General features: G+C 48.2%; 1 protein-coding gene across 3 annotated transcripts in view; it reads right to left on the reverse strand.

Moving 5' to 3' along the window:
- Vps53 (VPS53 subunit of GARP complex) overlaps positions 1–17,890 on the reverse strand; it is a 153,568-nt gene that overhangs the window by 32,029 nt on the left and 103,649 nt on the right. For all 3 annotated transcript variants that reach the window (XM_006977408.4, XM_076542912.1, XM_076542914.1), the window contains 4 exons: positions 16,160–16,402; positions 14,691–14,838; positions 10,596–10,678; positions 9,544–9,622 (listed from right to left, as the gene is read on the reverse strand). In XM_006977408.4, the coding sequence (XP_006977470.1) occupies positions 9,544–9,622; positions 10,596–10,678; positions 14,691–14,838; positions 16,160–16,402 (553 nt within the window). The remainder of the gene's footprint in view (positions 1–9,543; positions 9,623–10,595; positions 10,679–14,690; positions 14,839–16,159; positions 16,403–17,890) is intronic.

Consider the following 17,890-nt stretch of genomic DNA (forward strand, 5'->3'; position numbering starts at 1 on the left):
ACTTTGCCTTCTGAGTGCTGGGATTAAAGGTGTGTGCCACCACCACCTAGTGCCTCTGCATTATTTATATGCATCTTCTGCATGCACAGCACTGGAACAAGCCTTGGTCAGGAAATATAGAGGGAAACTATTCATGATCACTTACTAAGTTCTCAGTCCTGTGACTGACACTGTCTCATGAACTCCCTGTGTATGATGGCATTACCGCACTTTACAAACGGGAAGATGAACTTCCGGACAGGGATGACCGGTCTAGTGAGGCCTGACCAATCAGCTGGCAGGCCTGAGACTCAGATGCTGGCCCATCCCACCCCAAAGCCTACGATTTTTCCACTTTATTGTGTTACTTCTAGAAAGACTATCCTCAACGAACAAGAGGATTTTAGTCCAGTAAAATCTACTTCCGGGCTAGGAGTGCAGACTTGCAGATGACTGGGGAGAGGTGGGCTGTGCAGGGGAGGAAGGACTGTGCTCCAAGATAACTCCTGGGGGAAGTCAAGAGGATCTAGGAAAGAAAGTGGGTACAGAAGGCTTTAAGGAGATCTGCATGTGCGTGTACACAGGTCCCATCAGCAGGGAAGTGATTTTTACCTTTGTCTTGTTTTTTTCAGACAAGGGACTTAAACTATGGAGCTGAGGATGAATGTGCACTCTTGATTCTCCTGCTTCCACCTCCCAAGTGCTGGCACACACTTCCCCAGTGGGGCCACCACACCAGACTGGGATGGGGGGTGGCCGTATAGAACTTTTCATGGCTTTTGTTGTGAATGGTACTAAACTAGAACTCAGGGTCTCATACATGCTAGGCAACCGCTCTACCACCCAGCTCTATCTTCAGCCTTTTTGGGGAGTTGAGACAGGGACTCACTTTGTAGCCCTTGGTGGTTTGGAACTTGATATGTAGACCAGACTGTCCTGGAACTCACGAGATCCATCTGCTTCTGCCTCCCAAGTGCTAGGATTAAAGGTGTGCCCACCACCTATTTGTTTACTGTGTATGTGAGTGTTTGAGTGTGCACTGCATGTGTGTAGAGGTGTTTGAGTGTGCACTGAATGTGTGTAGAGGTCAGAGGACTCCTTGAGTGTGCACTGCATGTGTGTAGAGGTCAGAGGACTCCTTGAGTGTGCCACTGCGTGTGTGTAGAGGTCAGAGGACACCTTGAGTGTGCACTGCATGTGTGTAGAGGTCAGAGGACTCCTTGAGTGTGCCACTGCGTGTGTGTAGAGGTCAAAGGACACCTCGCAGGAGTTAATTCTCACTCTCTACTCTGTGAGTCCCAAGAACCAAACTTTAGCCCTCGGGTTTGGCAACAAACACCTTTAGCTGCTGGGCCATCCCTCTATGTATGTATGTATGTATGTATAAACATATCAGCACAAAAATAAAAAGTGAATTTAAAAGTCTGATTATTGTAATTACAGGTGATTACTGTCTTCTTTTAAATATGGGGGGGGGGAGGCTGGAGAGGCAACTCAGCAGTTAAAACCATGCACTGTTCTTCATTCCTGAGGACCCATGTTCAATTCTCAGCACTCAGGTTGGGCAGTTCACAAATGCATGTAATCCCAGTTCTAAAGGGATTCAGTGCCTCTGGCCTCCATGTGCAATCACACACACACACAAAATAAAAATAAATAAAAGTGCAAGGTGTGGTGGTGCACATCTTTAATCCCAGCACTTGGGAGGCAGAGGTAGGTTGATTTCTGTGAGATAAGAGGCCAGCATGGTCTACAGAGTGAGTTCCAGGCTAGCCAGAGCTACATACTGAGACCATGCCTCAAAATCAATCAATCAATCAATCAATCTATATTTTCTAATAATAATGAGGGTGATTTGCCTTTATCGTAATAAAGTAAAAATATTTTTCATGAAAAAGGAAGATGCACCTTGATTATATGTGGAAAGTGAGGTTGGAGGGCCCTGGCAGTGGCACTCTGTGAGCCTGTTGACACAGCATACATTTTAACAAGGAGAATGGGAGCAGATCTGAGGCCTGTGCCAGCTGCCTCAACATGTCTTTGGGGGCAGCAATTTAGTTTCCTAAGTCAGTGCATGTTCACAATCCTGAAACCTAACAGAAATTACATACCAGACTAGAAGAAAACTGAACTTATTCCATTTTTCCTTGCTTTTTCTAAAATTAGCATTATCAGGAAAAACTAAGTATGTTTGACATTGGATAGAACCTTAGATTCTTTCAACCCAGTGATCAGTTGTTAAAAAAAAAAAACAAACCCAAAAAAAACAGTAAAGAGGGTGCCCTTTTAAGGAGGCAGATTTGTATCTCAATCCTAGTTGTAAGACCATAATTGGACATACTCATTCCTAAGAATCTGTGGAATTTATAACTAGAAGTCAAACTTCTCATGTTTCCCCCAAATTCCCCAAACAACCCTTTCCTGAGAATCAGAGGATGGCTTTGTTTCATATTTTTTATGAGAAAGAAAGATGCATCTTGATCATGAATGGAAAGGGAACTGGTGATTTCTGGTCATGGCCCTGCTCTGAATAGCCATGTGCTTTGGGCACACTATGAAAAACAAACAGATGACGAGCAGGCCAGACCAGCTCCTTCATTTTCAGGAGAGAATGTACAGGCACACTGGAATACAACACGCATCTTATCTAATAGGACGGCCATCCCTGTGAAAAGCTGGATACAGATCTAAAAGGTGAGTGTGAATGCCTGGTGAGCTCATGACCACGGACATGCCAGAGCCAGGCACATACTTACTATGTAAGTTACTTCAGCTATCTGTCTACCATCCATCCATCCATCCATCCATCCATCCATCCATCCATCCATCCATCTATCCATCCATCCATCCATCCATCCATCTTTGAGAGTCTCATTAAATAGGCCAGGCTGGCCTGGAATTTGATATCTGGCTCAGCCTTTGCAGTGCTGGGGTGCACCGCCATGTTCTTTGCTGGCCTGGCCACTCTGGACTCTCACCTATCCAGAAGCTGGGCTCCTGTACACACCACCAGGGTGAAAATGTGTCCCTAATTCTGACCATTCCCAGCCACTTGCACTGAGAAGGCCCAGTTATTAAGTATGGGGGAAGAACCCAGGCCTCCTTCTCAGCTGGAGAGACCAGAGGGCCTGTGACGCCACCTCCACAGAGAGGTGCAGCCACTGCTCCAGGCAGCTTGGTCTGCTCAGTATCATCCTCGCTTCTCCACATTCTTTGGTCAAATGGGAATCCTAGGTCCTCCTTTCGTTCTTCTTCCTACTTTCTTTGCCTTCAAGGTCACTGCAGTGCACCAATATAAAGCAAGGCCTGACCTATGCCATGGCATTCTGCAAGAGACATGACACAGACTTCGAGGTGTTCAAAGATTAAGAGGAAGATGGAGATTAGAAAATAATTGTGTAATGGAGAGGTAGTATGGGCACTGGAGTATCTTGAGGGAGAAATATGCTCTGGCCAAGATAAGAAATGGTGACATGGTAAGGGAGGGACTCCGAATAACTAACACAATGTCAAGGAAGAACAAAGCTGGAGGGCCTGCAGCAACTGACTGCACAGATCACCTCAACGTGCTCAGAGCCCAGCAGGGCAGCACTGGCTCAGGGACAGGCTTAAAAAGTTTGCAAACCCATGCATCTGGGAGGCCCGCTTTTCTTTCTCTCTCTCTCTCTCTCTCTCTCTCTCTCTCTCTCTCTCTCTCTCTCTCTCTCTCTCTCTCTCTCTCTCTGAGACAGGGTTTCTCTGTGTAACTCTGGCTGTCCTGGATCTGGCTCTGTAGACCAGGCTGGCCTCAGATTCAGAGATCCACCTGCCTCTGCTTCCCGTGTGCTGGGATGAAAGGTGTGCGTCACCACAGCATAGCTTATTCTCATTTTTTAAAAAAAAAGATGCACTAATTTTATGTGTGTGAATGTCCTGCTTGCATGTATGTATGTGTACTATGTGTGTGCCTGGTGCCCAGGAGCTAGAGTTACAGGTCATTGTGAGCCCCCAATAGGGTTCTAGAAACTAAACGCAGGTCCTCCTCCAGAGCAGTGTCTAATTGCTGAGCGACCACTCCAGCCTCTCTTCTGAGTTTTGACAAAAGTAACAAGACTGCCCAATAAGGGAAACTGTCTTTCTAGCACACGGGGTGGAAAAGCTGGATATCTAGTGCAGAGGGATGCAATGAGTCCTCACCGCACACCACACAGAATCAGCTCTGAATGGACTGATTCTGAATGGACCTAAGAGCCGAACCTATAAAGCTCTTTAACAAACACCAAGTGTTTGATTTGCCATTAGGTAATCTATCCTTGTTATGACACCAAGAGCACAAGACTAAGAACAAAGGGGACAGATTAGACCAGCGATGTAAGGAGACACTATGCAGGAATGAAAAGTCGGTCCCTAGGATGGGAGTGAGCACAACACAGAGCTGCCACAGGCTCTAAAAGGAACTCCATCACATGGGAGATTGAGGCAGCGGATAGAGAGGTTGAGACCAGCCTAAACTACAGAGCAAGACTTTGTCTCAGAAACAAAACAAAGCTGCCCATCGGTGGTGGCACACATCCTGAATCCCAGCACTCGGGAGACAGAGGCAGGCGGATCTCTGAGTTTGAGACCAGCCTGGTCTACAGAGTGAGTTCTAGGAGAGCCCAGGCTACACAGAGAAACAACAACAACAACAACAAAAACAAATAAACAAACAGAAAAGAAAACCGAAAGCAAAACATCAAAAAAGAGGATGGGCTGGTGAGATGGCTCAGCGGTGAAGAACATTGGCTGCTCTTCCAGAGGTCCTGAGTTCAATTCCCAGCAACCACATGGTGGCTCACAACCATCTGTAATGAGATCTGGTGTCCTCTTCTGGCCTGCAGGCAGTACAATGTATACATAATAAATAAATAAGTCTTAAAAAAAAAAAAAAAAAGAAAGAGGAGGACGCGATGACGATGACCTTCTACAACGCAGTAAGAGAGAGAACCTCAGGTTTACAACGGAGACAGCCCAGCCACCATTTCTTTGAAGAGGGCACTCAGAATGCCAACAAGCACCCCAAAAGATGCCCACTGCCACTTTATCTCAGTCACCAGGGAAATGCAGTGAGGCCACAGGAGATACTTCTTCATACCTACAAAGATGGCCCGGATTTTCATAAATGCAGAGTAAGTAGTGGTGGGAATGTGGAAAGATCAGGAGCTAACACTGTGCTCATAGGAACGTCAAACTGGCAGATACGGGAAGTCACGCAGCAGTGCCTAGAATGGTAGCATGGAAGCTACCTGGAGATTCAGCAGTTCCTCTCCTGGGTGTGCACTGAAGAGAACTAAGAACATACACTCACACAGACGTTCACATCCTTGCTCACACTAGCTGAAAATAACGCTAACAAGGAAATAATGGAACATCACTCAGCCATTAAAAGGAACGGACTAGAGGCTGCATAGGTAGTTCAATAGTACAGCACACGCTTGGCATCTGCAAGGTCTTGGGTTCAAGCCCTAGCATTGTTTAAAAACGGAGTATGTCCATGTGTAGAGGTGCACATCGTTAATCTTAGTACTATGGAGACAGAGCAGGGGGATCCCTTGTGAGTTTAAGGGCAGCCTGGTCTACACAGTAAGTTCTAGGCCAGCCAGAGCTACACAGCAATACCTTTTTGAAAAAAGCAAACAAACAAACAAAACTCACAAAAACACAGCAAAATCAGAAATGTGCAGTACCGACACATGGCACCCCACGAATGAATCCTGAACACTGTGAAGAGAAGGAAGGCCTGCAGGAAAAGCTACCCACAACCATGGGTAAAGTGTCCAGACAGTAATCTACACAGACAGGAAGGAGAATGATGGCTGCCAGAGAAAGGGTGAGAGATGTGAGGGGCTGAGAGGTAAGGGCTTCTTTCTAAGGTGATAAGGGCACTCTGCATTGAAACAGTCCTGACGGCATTAGGGCCTCATGTGTGCACTACATTCTATTGACTTGGACCCTTTAAGGGGTGAACTGTGCTCTGGGATTTGTTTGGGTTAGTTTTTTTGTCAACCCGACTGCTGTGGGATGTTAATGTATGTCCTGTGGGAGCCCTTCTTGGGTTCCTTGTGGCGTTGCCCAGCAGGTTTGCATAGAGGATGATTAGGACCATGGGCCTGAGTGCAGGTGTCTGAGATGGTCTGCACTTGGCTGTACTGGGGGGATGGTCTGTATGTCAAGTTGCTCTGATTGGTCAATAAATAAAACCTGATTGGTCGTGGCTAGGCAGGAAGTATAGGCGGGACTAACAGAGGAGAAATAAAAGAACAGGAAGGCAGAAGGAGACACTGCCAGCCACTGCCAGGACAAGCAGCATGTGAAGATGCTGGTAAGCCACGAGCCACGTGGCAAGGTATAGATTTGTAGAAATGCGTTACTTTAAGATATAAGAACAGTTAACAAGAAGCCTGCCAAGGCCATACAGTTTGTAAGCAATATAAGTCTCTGTGTTTACTTGGTTGGGTCTGAGCGGCTGTGGGACTGGCGGGTGACAGAGATTTGTCCTGACTGTGGGCAAGGCAGGAAAACTCTAGCTACCCCCGACTCCAGGTTCTTGTTGAGTTCCTACACTGACTTCCCGCAGTGATGGAGTGTGACCTGAGAGTTGTAAGTCCTCTCCTCCCCAAGTTGCTTGTGGTCATGGTGTTTGGTCACAGTAATAGAAACCCTAACTAAGACAGGAATTATTACACGTTAACTTTTAAAAGGGGGACAGATATTCAAGCTCGCTCTTAAAAAGGGCACACTTTTTGGAATAGACCACAATGGGAAGAGAATTCTAAGCAGAAAGGTCAGAGTGAGGGAGGGCATGGAAACCGCCAGAAGGCAGAACACACTCAGGTCAGTGGGACTGACTCAGACCTGGGGTGCAGGGTGTTTTCACAGGAGCAGTACAAACTGCACAGACAAGGGATCCAAGGTATTGACAGGAAATATGGCAACTTATTTATTAATTATTAAGCCGTATATGGCAACTGAGGAGGACCCAGAGCTTGCCTTGGCCTCCCAGGACAACAACGTGACCAGTTGCTGGGCTCCGGCCACCTTGTCCCGGAGCCTCCTTCCCTAGCTCAGACCCAGCCCCCAGCTCCGCCACACTGGAGCCCACTCCACACTGTCCTCACTGTTTAGGAAACACATCTATTTAGTCCTCTGGTTATTTTGAGTTTTCTCCCAGCACAGCATGAACTTGAAGACAGCCTTGTCTGAGTCCAGAATACTCTGTAACTTCCTAAGTGAATGAGATTGGTAATTTTAACAAAAAATGACTTTGCTAACTTAAAAATCTTTGGTTTCTACTGCAGGCCTGTTTGGAACAGCCTTCCCATCACAAATTCCTTCAAGAAAACTGGACCATGTCCTACCCCTGTTGGCTTCTCACATGCTGACTGTTGGATTCTGCTTTTCTCCTATGGTCCCGACTTCCTGTCACTCCCACCAGTTCTCTGCATTCTGCTCCCATCTCCTGCCTCCACCCACGGGATGCAGCACCTGCAGACAATGTCTATATGCCTTTCCCAGCCGTGTGCTAGGCAGAGTCCAAGCTGGACTAGTCAACCAGCAGCAGTGATGGAATCAGAGACAGACATAATCACCATCACAGAGGTTTGAGGAAACCCCACGAAACAGGACGCAGACACTAACAGGGGGCTCACGTGGAGTCAGTCTGTGACCACTGCCATGGTTACTTTAGTCACATGGATCTCATTTTGCTAGAACTCCAGAAGACTCAGACAAAAAGGAATGGCCTTCCAATTGCTATGCTCCCAAACCTATGGTTTTCCTGTGATATAAACACAAGACTCTGGAGGTGTGGTTGATATTTGATGGTGTGCATCTGGGGAGAAGTGGATGGTGAGGAAGGGGAACTTGAGGGAAGTCTGCCTAATGAACTGACAGTTCATATAAGCAACACCTGGAGTGTTAAACCCATTCCATGTGTTATTTTACTGAGAAAAAAAAGAGATTCCACTCTTCCTTTGGTCAGTGTGAAAATCTTTTGGCAGCTGCGTTCCGGGCTGCGGTGTGTGGCGGTTCAGGAGATGGCAGCTGGAATGGATCAAACTCAGGATGCGCAGAATGTTTGCCAGCAGTGAGGGACTAGCTGGAGCCCAGGAAACGAATCCTCACAGCCCCCTTCTTTAAGAGAACAGACTAGCCTCCAGCTGCCTGCTTCCAGTGTGTGGCTGGGGATCCCAGCTGGGCACAGGGTTGGCCTTGAGAACAGGAGTCCTGGAACATCAGCTGCTTCTCAACTTCCTACTTCACTCCTTAAAACCCCAAAGCCAAAGCTTTGGTTTTAGTCCTATTTTTGTGAAATAGTTGTAATCTACTATGAAACCAAATGCGTCCTTCCTGAGGCATGGCATTCCTCTTGTCAAGAGGGAGGAGCCAAGGCTCTGTGAGCACTTGACTGGCACCACCAGGCACTCACCGCTGTCCACTCTCACCGCTCTGGGAGGCGGCCAGCCAAATGCATTTCACACAGAGGAGATGGGTCTGCACAGATTTAGTCATCTGTACAGTGCTCTCAAAAGGAAAACTAGAAAATGTAGGTCTGTCTGATCCCAGGGTCCAGGTTCCTCCCACTGCCCTCTGTCATAAATTCTGCCTAGTTTCCCCCAGACAAGTGAGTCTTCCAAGACTCCATGACGAGATAGGTGTTGGCAAGCTTTTTCTGGACAGGGTCAGCTAGTCAATGGTTTTGCTTTGTGTGCTCTAAGGTCTCTGTTATGACCACTAATGTCTAGTTTCAGCACAGACCAGCCATTGATGGTACATAAGTGAATGAACATGGCCATGTTGCACCAAGACTTCCAGAACAAGTGGTGGGCCACAGTTGGCTGCAGGCTATGGTTTATTATCCCTTGCTCTATGAGGCTTGTTGGGCTCTAAAATCAACAAAGAATTGCCTACTTTCTACTTAATAAATATGAAGTCTTCAATATGGTCTAGAGATGTAAGGAATACTCTTGTTCTTTTTTGAGACAGGGTCTTCCTGTGTAGTGCAGGCAAGCCTTGAACTTGAAATCAGTTCTTGCCTCAGCCTTCTAAATCCTGAGATTATATGCAAGAGTCACCACATCCCTCAGGAATTTACACTCTTTGGGGAAGAAAAGGCAGGCATATAAAACCCCAAATAGCAGCACATGATGAGTGTCAAAGGGGTCATAGGCGGCTGAGGGTACATTAGAACCAGAGTCCACTATGTGATCAAATGACCTAATCACCAAAGTTCAGGAAGAACCGGAACCTCTCAGTGGGCAAGACTGAGCCAAGAGTCGGGAGTCACAGGTGTAGAGCTCACCAAACTGCTCATCCGGCAAGAACAGACAGGGTTCAGCAGGAGCTAGATGTTGACCCAAGAACCCATCTCCTGAGGACTCACCCCAACCCCCACCTGGCAAAAAGCCAGCAACAGCCAGGTAAAGCGAGCCTAGCAGGAACTCTGGGAGGTCGCCCCAGTGCCTCAGCTGATACTAAGCAGAGTCTGAACACATGAGGGAAGGCACGTGGGTCACTCTGGTAGGAGGCCAGCTCCTAACACCTTACCTTGCTCATGGCAATCAGGGCAGGATCACAGGCCGCATCCAGATCCTGAACCAGCAGCTGGATACTGCTGGAGATGACACTGTAAAGAAACAAACTGTGTCACTGCTCCAGAAGTGACAGCGTGGTGGACAGTCACTGCTCCAGAGAGGGACAGGGTGGTGGACAGTCACTGCTCCAGAAGTGACAGCGTGGTGGACAGTCACTGCTCCAGAAGTGACAGCGTGGTGGACAGTCACTGCTCCAGAGAGGGACAGGGTGGACATGGTCACTGCTCCAGAGAGGGACAGGGTGGTGGACAGTCACTGCTCCAGAGAGGGACAGGGTGGTGGACAGTCACTGCTCCAGAGAGGGACAGGGTGGTGGACAGTCACTGCTCCAGAGAGGGACAGGGTGGTGGACAGTCACTGCTCCAGAGAGGGACAGGGTGGACAGTCACTGCTCCAGAGAGGGACAGGGTGGTGGACAGTCACTGCTCCAGAGAGGGACAGGGTGGACAGTCACTGCTCCAGAGAGGGACAGGGTGGACAGTCACTGCTCCAGAAGTGACAGGGTGGTGGACAGTCACTGCTCCAGAGAGGGACAGGGTGGTGGACAGTCACTGCTCCAGAGAGGGACAGGGTGGTGGACAGTCACTGCTCCAGAGAGGGACAGCATGGTGGACACGGTCCCCATAGGTGTTTTCGGCATGTGTGCAGAATTTAAATTTGTCATTTCTTTATGAAATCTTGGGTTTTAATCACTGACAATGGAGGAAGAGCTGACTCCTCCTGCAATGTTCTTATTTGGGTGTGTCTTATCCAGTTAGGAGCCAAACTTCCATGGCTACTCCCATAATTGCCAACCCTAGCGTCCCTTTGAGTTCTCCTGAAAGCATCTGTGGTAAACACTTGTTTAAGTCAGAGTGAGGAGGAGGAAGAGGAGGGAGAACAGGGCACTGCTTCTCATGGCTGGTGGAGACAGCCCAGGGAATGCCTAGATTCTGTAGGGACAAAAGCACACACTGCCTGTGAAGAAGAAAGGTGGGCCTGGAGCAAGGCCTGGAAGGTACGTACGTGCTGAATGTGTCCATTTCCCCCGTGAGATTAATTCGCTCAGTCAGACTGACATCAACTTTTTCTTTGAGTTTCTCTTCCAGCTGTTCGAAAAGGGATAAAGCAGAAGCATGTCCAATGGTTACCCACAGGCGTTCCATACTACTAACAGGGCTCAAAAGGGATGAGGCAGACAGGTCCAGACACAACACGAGCCACATCTGATTCTCACCGGATGTGAGGGAAGTCCCATTACCCTCACTTCATAGATGAGGACTGCAGTAGCCCACCCAAGACAGCAGGTGGAAGGGCCAAAATCAGCTGCCTAGAACCCAGCCCCTTTGGCCCCACACTGGGCTTACTTCCAATGACCGATCAGTGGCTCCTGTGGTTTGCCCTCCACAGGCTCCTGCTTTGAGTGGCTGGTCCCTAATGGCGGTGCTGTTCTGAAGGCTGCGGGGCCTTTATGAGACAGAGACGTCAGAAGCTGGCTGAGGGCTTCTCAAAGTTACAGGAAAGCCCTGCTTCCTGGCCACTAGCATGCAAGGAGCCTCTGCTCATGCAGACAGAGCCAGGAGCACGGCCTCCTCCCCACTGTGAGACTGCAGGAACCTCTCCTCCCTTTAGTCGTACCTGTGAAAGCTAACACGTCTGGTCTCTCTGCACACCCCATCAAATGCAGCCTCACTCACCAGTGCTGAGAACTTTTAATGTGAGTGACAGCAAAGTCAGCAGAAGCAGTTGCCAGTGTGTCTACGGCCACTACCTTGCCAAGGTGCCAGATGTCTCAAGTGGTGAATTAGAAACACATCTTCACCTGGTCAGTTTAGGGCTTAGGGCTTAGGGCAGGAACACTCACATACTCCCGAGCTTTGGAGAAAAATACAATTGATCAGAATCTGGGAGGACCTAAAAAGTGCCCTAGGAATCGATAAATCCTGTACTTCTAAATCAGTCACACTCACTCTAAGGAGATGAATGCTCTGCATTAAAACTTAAAGTGCTCCTAGAGGGCGGGAGAGATGGTTCGGTTCCCGGCACCTACATGGTGGCTCACCACAACCTGTAACTCCAGTTTTGCAGGATCCATCACTCTCTTCTGGCCTCCTTGGGCACTGCATGAATGTGGTGCACATAAATCACATAGGCACATACACATACATACTAAAAAACTTAAAAACAAAAATGTTCTTAAAGGTGTACAAATGAGGGTAACCTTTTTAGAAGGCAATATAAACTGAACCTGGAAATTTCACATTTAGAAATGTATTTTTATGAGAATAAAATATGAGAATAATGTACAGAGCTATGCAAGGATTCTAGGCAGCGTTTAATTCCGCCACTGCTTCTGGAAGCCTGTTTTGTGCCAGGCTGTTTAAAGGGGTGAGGGGCCAGTCGAAGAACTCAATAGGTCAGATGCTGTATCTGTAAAGTTCTATAGGAAGGGGTTTTCATTACTGGGAACCTAGGCTACATGGACACCGATGAGGAGGATGAGACAGTGTACACATGCCCCTGTGGCCTCGGCTGTTTCACTGTGAGCATGACGTGGTCCTGTCGTCTACCTTCCCAGATGTTTCACTGTGAGCGTGACGTGGGTCCTGTCCACCTTCCCGGCTGTTTCACTGTGAGCATGACGTGGTCCTGTCGTCTACCTTCCCGGCTGTTTGACTGTGAGCGTGACGTGGGTCCTGTCTACCTTCCCGGCTTCATCTCGCTATTTCAGCCTTGCCTCCAGCACTGCAGTTTCGGGGTCTTCGTCTCTGAGGACCTTCACACTCCATACTTCCCCGGCTCACTCTCCTGACCTGGCCCCCACTTCCCTGCCCTTCCAGCTCCTCTCTTGGCACATGTTTCTTCTCCCACACTTACCACAAAACGGGAGTGAGCCCTGGCTTGTTTGCTTGCTATCTGTTTCCCATCAGTCTGGGTCTCCTGACAGAAACATGCCTGTCCTCTCTGTGCCATAACCAGAGGCAGCGCCCGGTGCAGGAAGTGTCTGGTAAAGCTCTCTTGAAGCTCAGGGAGACCCTGAACTTCTGAGTCTCCTCTTCCACCTCCCAAAGATGGGGATTCCAGTACAAGTGTGCACCATCATCCCCAGTTTATGGGGAGCTAGGGATGAAACCCAGGGCTTCATGCATGCTGGGCAAGACCTGGACCAACTGCGCTGTATCCCTAGCCACCCTACCCCCTCAGCCTGGAATCAATCATTTCTCCAGGAATCTCTGCTTCTTCTAAAGGAACATGGCATTCAGACATCTCATAGGTGGCTAAGAATACACACTTTTTATAATCAGTAAGATGATTTTCATTAAATTAAAAACAATGGCTGCACAAGTCATCAAAATGGTCTCTGGTTTACTCACACTTCTAAAATACCTAAGAATCTGTTCTAGAAACACAATATAAAACTTTTCAGATACCATATTCAGAAAGATGGTTTTGTAAGCAAAACTTTAAAGCAGTATAAATAAATACCAGGGCTGTTATTAAATATCCACTAATCCTTTAATGGAATATTATATAGTCATAAATAGTAATAATAATAAAGATAATTTAGTAACAGGAGAATGTTAAGACACTAACACTAACAATAAAAGGATATAAAAATGAACTAAGATAACTGCATACAAAACTGTTTATAAAATAACTCAAGCTGCTAATGTGATTTATTTGAGGGTGATGGCATTAGGAGTAGGTTTGGTGTGTGTGTGTGTGTGTGTGTGTGTGTGTGTGTGTGTGTGTGTGTGTGTTTAGAAAGAGATTTTTTTTTTTTTTTTTTTTTTTTTGGTTTTTCGAGACAGGGTTTCTCTGTGTAGCTTTGCGCCTCTCCTGGGACTCACTTGGTAGTCCAGGCTGGCCTCGAACTCACAGAGATCCTCCTGTCTCTGCCTCCCGAGTGCTGGGATTAAAGGCGTGCGCCACCACCGCCCGGCTAGAAAGAGATTTTTATTAGGTCTATTCTTAAGTAAAGTGCTTAAGAAGAAGTGAGACACAGCTGGGAATGTGGGCCAGGTTCCGGAAGGAGTCCTAAGTGCAGTGTTTAGTTCGTATGCTACTTTGGTCTCTTTACTTTTAAGATTCTGTATTAAAAGTCTGGCATGGTGGCGCATGCCTTTAATCCCAGCACTCAGAAGTAAAGCCAGATGGGTCTCTGTGAGTTCTGGACCAGCCTGGTCTACACACTGAGACCCTGTCTTTCTCATTCACTCTAAACACCTATGTTCCACATGAGTGGATCTGGGGTGTATGCATGTGTGTGTGTACGTGTACATGTGCGTGTGCATGTGTGTGTGTGTCTGGCTCCAAGACCAAAGTGGCCTTCAAGTATGTACATGTGACCATGCCCCAAAGCAGAGCATGCTACTGCCTTGGTCTCGGCATCTGGGCCCAGCTTGATGACCCTCAAGGAGTCTGCTGGACACACCCTGGCACATAGGGGGTCCAAGCTGTCATGTCAGAACTGCCCCTTGTGACTGACTTCTTAGATGCTTAGGAAATAAGCATCAACATCAGGAAAAGCAGGGCTCTTTCTTGCTCCTAGCCTCATGGGGACCACAGGCCAATGGGGAAAAAGAGCCTCTAACCCTATGGAGGGCTGAGTAGCAAGTTACTCTGGCTCCTCCTCTGCAAAGCTAGGTTGCTGAACTGCCTTCCGGGGCTCCAGCAGAGGCCTTCCTTCCCCTTCTGCTTCACAGTCAACATCTCAAACAATGGTTGTTATGGTGGACAGAGAATGCCAGAAAATGTCAGGAGACGCACAAAATCTTGATAGACTTTGCTTATTAACATGCTAAGAATGGAGTCACTGGGTGACTCACCCACCAAAGGCCGGGCCTGGTACCCTAGAGGGCATTTATTACTGCTTTTCTCCTGAGGGACCCTGTGCTACTGGCCTACTTTGAAGAGGCCCTGCCTGGTTGGACCTTACAGAACTTGAGGGTGGAGGCTGTAAGATGGCGGCTGGGGCATCTCTGAGTCCACAGTGAGTTTCTTCCTGTGAAGTGGCCTGCCCAAGGTCAGTTTAGTGGAGCTTAGCGGAGCTCTTGGGCTCCACTCCAGCTCTAGCTGAGCGCCTCATGATGGCGGCGGCATGCTCAGCTGGGTGCTCACCTGCTGGGTGGTAGCCAGACAGTACTCGGCTGTGCTGAGGATGCTGCAGATGAGGCACAGCTCCTCCAGAGTGAACCTGGCCACTTCAGAGCCCTCCTTCTCTTTGAGGAGGCTGCTGATGGTCAGTCCCCCGCTGCTGCTGCTGGTCCTGAGGAAAAGAACAGGAACTAGTCAGGCTGCAATTAGTAGTAGGAAATTAATTTGCTTCCTGAAGCTGTGCATTTTATGACAAAGAAGGAAGCGGAGGAAAGGCTGGCTACAGCACAAATAAATCTACATACAATGGGTCCCTTTGCTGCAGACCTTACCTTGACTGTCATCTGTTAGACCCTCTCACCCACAGGAACAGGAAGAGACAACGCCAAGAGAGAGTCCTGGGATGATCCCATTCTCACCAAGGAGGCTGGTCAGCCTAGTGCCTTGCTTGGGATTCCCCGAGGTGCAGATCTCACTCACGGGTCATCTGTAGCACAAAAGCTGCTCCCCCACCCATCCTTCCCAGTTAAGACAGTACATGTGGACTCATAAGTGAACACGTGGAAAAAGACAGTCTAACAATGCACACGTGTGCCCGTGCCCACACAGGCAGATGGCAAAGGTGGACATCGGGTGTCTTCCTCTATCATTCTGTACCTTGTTTTTAAGATATGATCTCTTAGGAAACCTGGAGCTTGCCAGCGCTGGCCTGACTGGCTGCCAGTGAGGTCCTGGAGTCCTCTGTCTCTGCCTCCTAGTTTTAGGATTACAAGTGAGTGTTGCCAATTTCAGTTTTTAATGTGGGTCCTGGGGACCTGAACTCGCTCCTCATGCTTGTGCAGGAGACACTTTATCCACTCAGCCTTCTTCTCAGCCCCAGTACACCCACATCTTTAAACATAGGACTGTGCACACAGCACTAGAGGCTGTGGAAGATAACCAGGGGGGATTATCTCGTCTATCTGGCACTCAAGGCATGAACACTGAACAGGCTGGAGCAACATTGCCTCTGCTACTGAATACCTTTTTTTCCCTGTGTTGAGCCCATGCGCACTGTGTACATACGTATAACAGGCCCAACTCAGTGATGCACTGTGACCTACACTGGTGGATGGGGACCGTGCCTGCTGACAGTCATGGGCAGCTGTGCATTGTCATTAAAGTGCGTCAGGCCCTTGGGAGCCCAGAAGGAGTGTTTTCCTCCTTGACATTCTCTTAGCAGCTCAGTAAATAACCCCAGAGTGGCTTTCTTTAAAGACTCCCATATTGCCAGGCGGTGGTGGCGCACGCCTTTAATCCCAGCATTTGGGAGGCAGAGGCAGGAGGATCTCTGTGAGTTCGAGGCCAGCCTGGGCTACGGAGTGAGTTCCAGGACAGGCTCCAAAGCTACACGGAGAAATTCTGTCTCGGGAAGAAAAAAAAAAAAAGAGTTCCATATTTAGGGATGTTGAGAGTCCCACTTCCCTGCTGAGAGTGAGGAGAACAGGACTCACTTAGGCAGATTGCCGGAGAGGATCTTCCAGGCGTATTCTCGGAGGTACTTCTGGAATATGGTAGTCAGGGCGATCATGGGCTCGCCTGTGCTGAGCTGTGAGCACTGCACCATACACTTCTTGTAGTAGACAAAGAGGTCGGCGCAGCTGGGGAGTACAGCACCCCCTTCGTCAGTGTTAGGCTTTGGTGGGCCCTGGGCTTTGAAATCTGCCACAAATCGGTCTATCAGCTCGCTGAGGTTTCTAGAAAAGCAGAGATGCTGTTTCACTTGGAGAGGTCAGGCCAGGGTGCTGTCTGCAGTGGGCACAAGTCATTCTCAAGTGCCGATTCCTGGTGCTGCCCAAACTTACAGGTGGGTGCCTTTATCCATGTCACCACTCTCCTCCCTGCTAAAAAGGTGGCAGCAATCAAGTCTGACTTTTGTTTTTGTTTTTTTTTTTTTGGTTTTTCGAGACAGGGTTTCTCTGTGTAGCTTTGCGCCTTTCCTGGAACTCACTTGGTAGTCCAGGCTGGCCTCGAACTCACAGAGATCCGCCTGCCTCTGCCTCCCGAGTGCTGGGATTAAAGGCGTGCGCCACCACCGCCCGGCTCAAGTCTGACTTTTGTACCCTGCTTGGTTCCAAGGCATTTCATCACCACGTCCAAACCCAGGGCCCCGTGGGAGACACCACACTGCTGTCCTCTAGAAGGTGAGAAAGCCGACACCTAAAACTCTGTCACAAACTGGGGACAGAGCTGAGTGGAGAACCTGACCATCAGCTGCCCTTCCCACAAACCACAGTCCTAAACACTGAGGATGATGACCATTTCCTAAACACTTGGGGCGGCCCCAGAGTCCAGGCTGTGCTTTATAATCATGTCATGGAACTTTAAGTCTTCACCATAACCTTCTGAGGTACCTATTTTACTACCCCCTTCTCCAAAAGCCAGGCGCAGAAAAGTTAAGCACCTTGTCCAAGACAAGCTGGGGAACCAGGACACAAACCCCAGCAGCCTGGACCCAAGCCTCATGCTTTTCACCAGCCTGTACGAAGGTTCTGGTAGCAGCAAGGTGTAAACATTGCCTGCCATGATGGTTGGAAATCCCTGGAATCCTTGAGTCCAAGCAAGTCCTTCCTTCCTAAGATGTTTCTTTTAAATACCTTGGCACAATGGCAAGAAAAGAAACTAACACAAGTGAGAAAAACGTGGTCTAACTCAGAGCTTGTTTTCAATCTTTTGAGAAAGAGTCCTTCCTATGTGAGAAACTTTAGCATTTACCAAGCTGTTTCATAAAACTTATTTATTTTTAATATAATATTATTTCCTTTCATATTCTACACATGATTACTGGTATAAAGGCTAATACTTCACATGTTTATCATATAGAGAGAAATTTTGCTAACCTTATAAGTTCTAATAAATTTAGTTTGTGAATAGAGAGATGTTGTTTAAAGACCAAATCCCTTCCTTCAGATGAACAGTTTTTTTTTTCTTATAACTTCCAGAATCAAAGATGCAAAAATATCTTGGGATAAGAGTGACTGGGAACAGCTCTAGGCCTGATCACGGTGGTGATGGTGCCTGTGATCTGTCTCTGCTTTTGTCCCAGTCACCTAGAGTCATCAGGGGCTGGACTCTAGCAGGGCCATAACCACTGTCCTCTGCACAGCTCTGCTGTGTGGACAATGGGAAGCCCCATTCTTGACATGTGGCACCTTTTTAACTTGCTGGCTAAGGCTACAAGAATC

The sequence above is a fragment of the Peromyscus maniculatus genome, chromosome 8 (assembly GCF_049852395.1).
Source record: "Peromyscus maniculatus bairdii isolate BWxNUB_F1_BW_parent chromosome 8, HU_Pman_BW_mat_3.1, whole genome shotgun sequence".
NCBI lineage: Eukaryota > Metazoa > Chordata > Mammalia > Rodentia > Cricetidae > Peromyscus > Peromyscus maniculatus.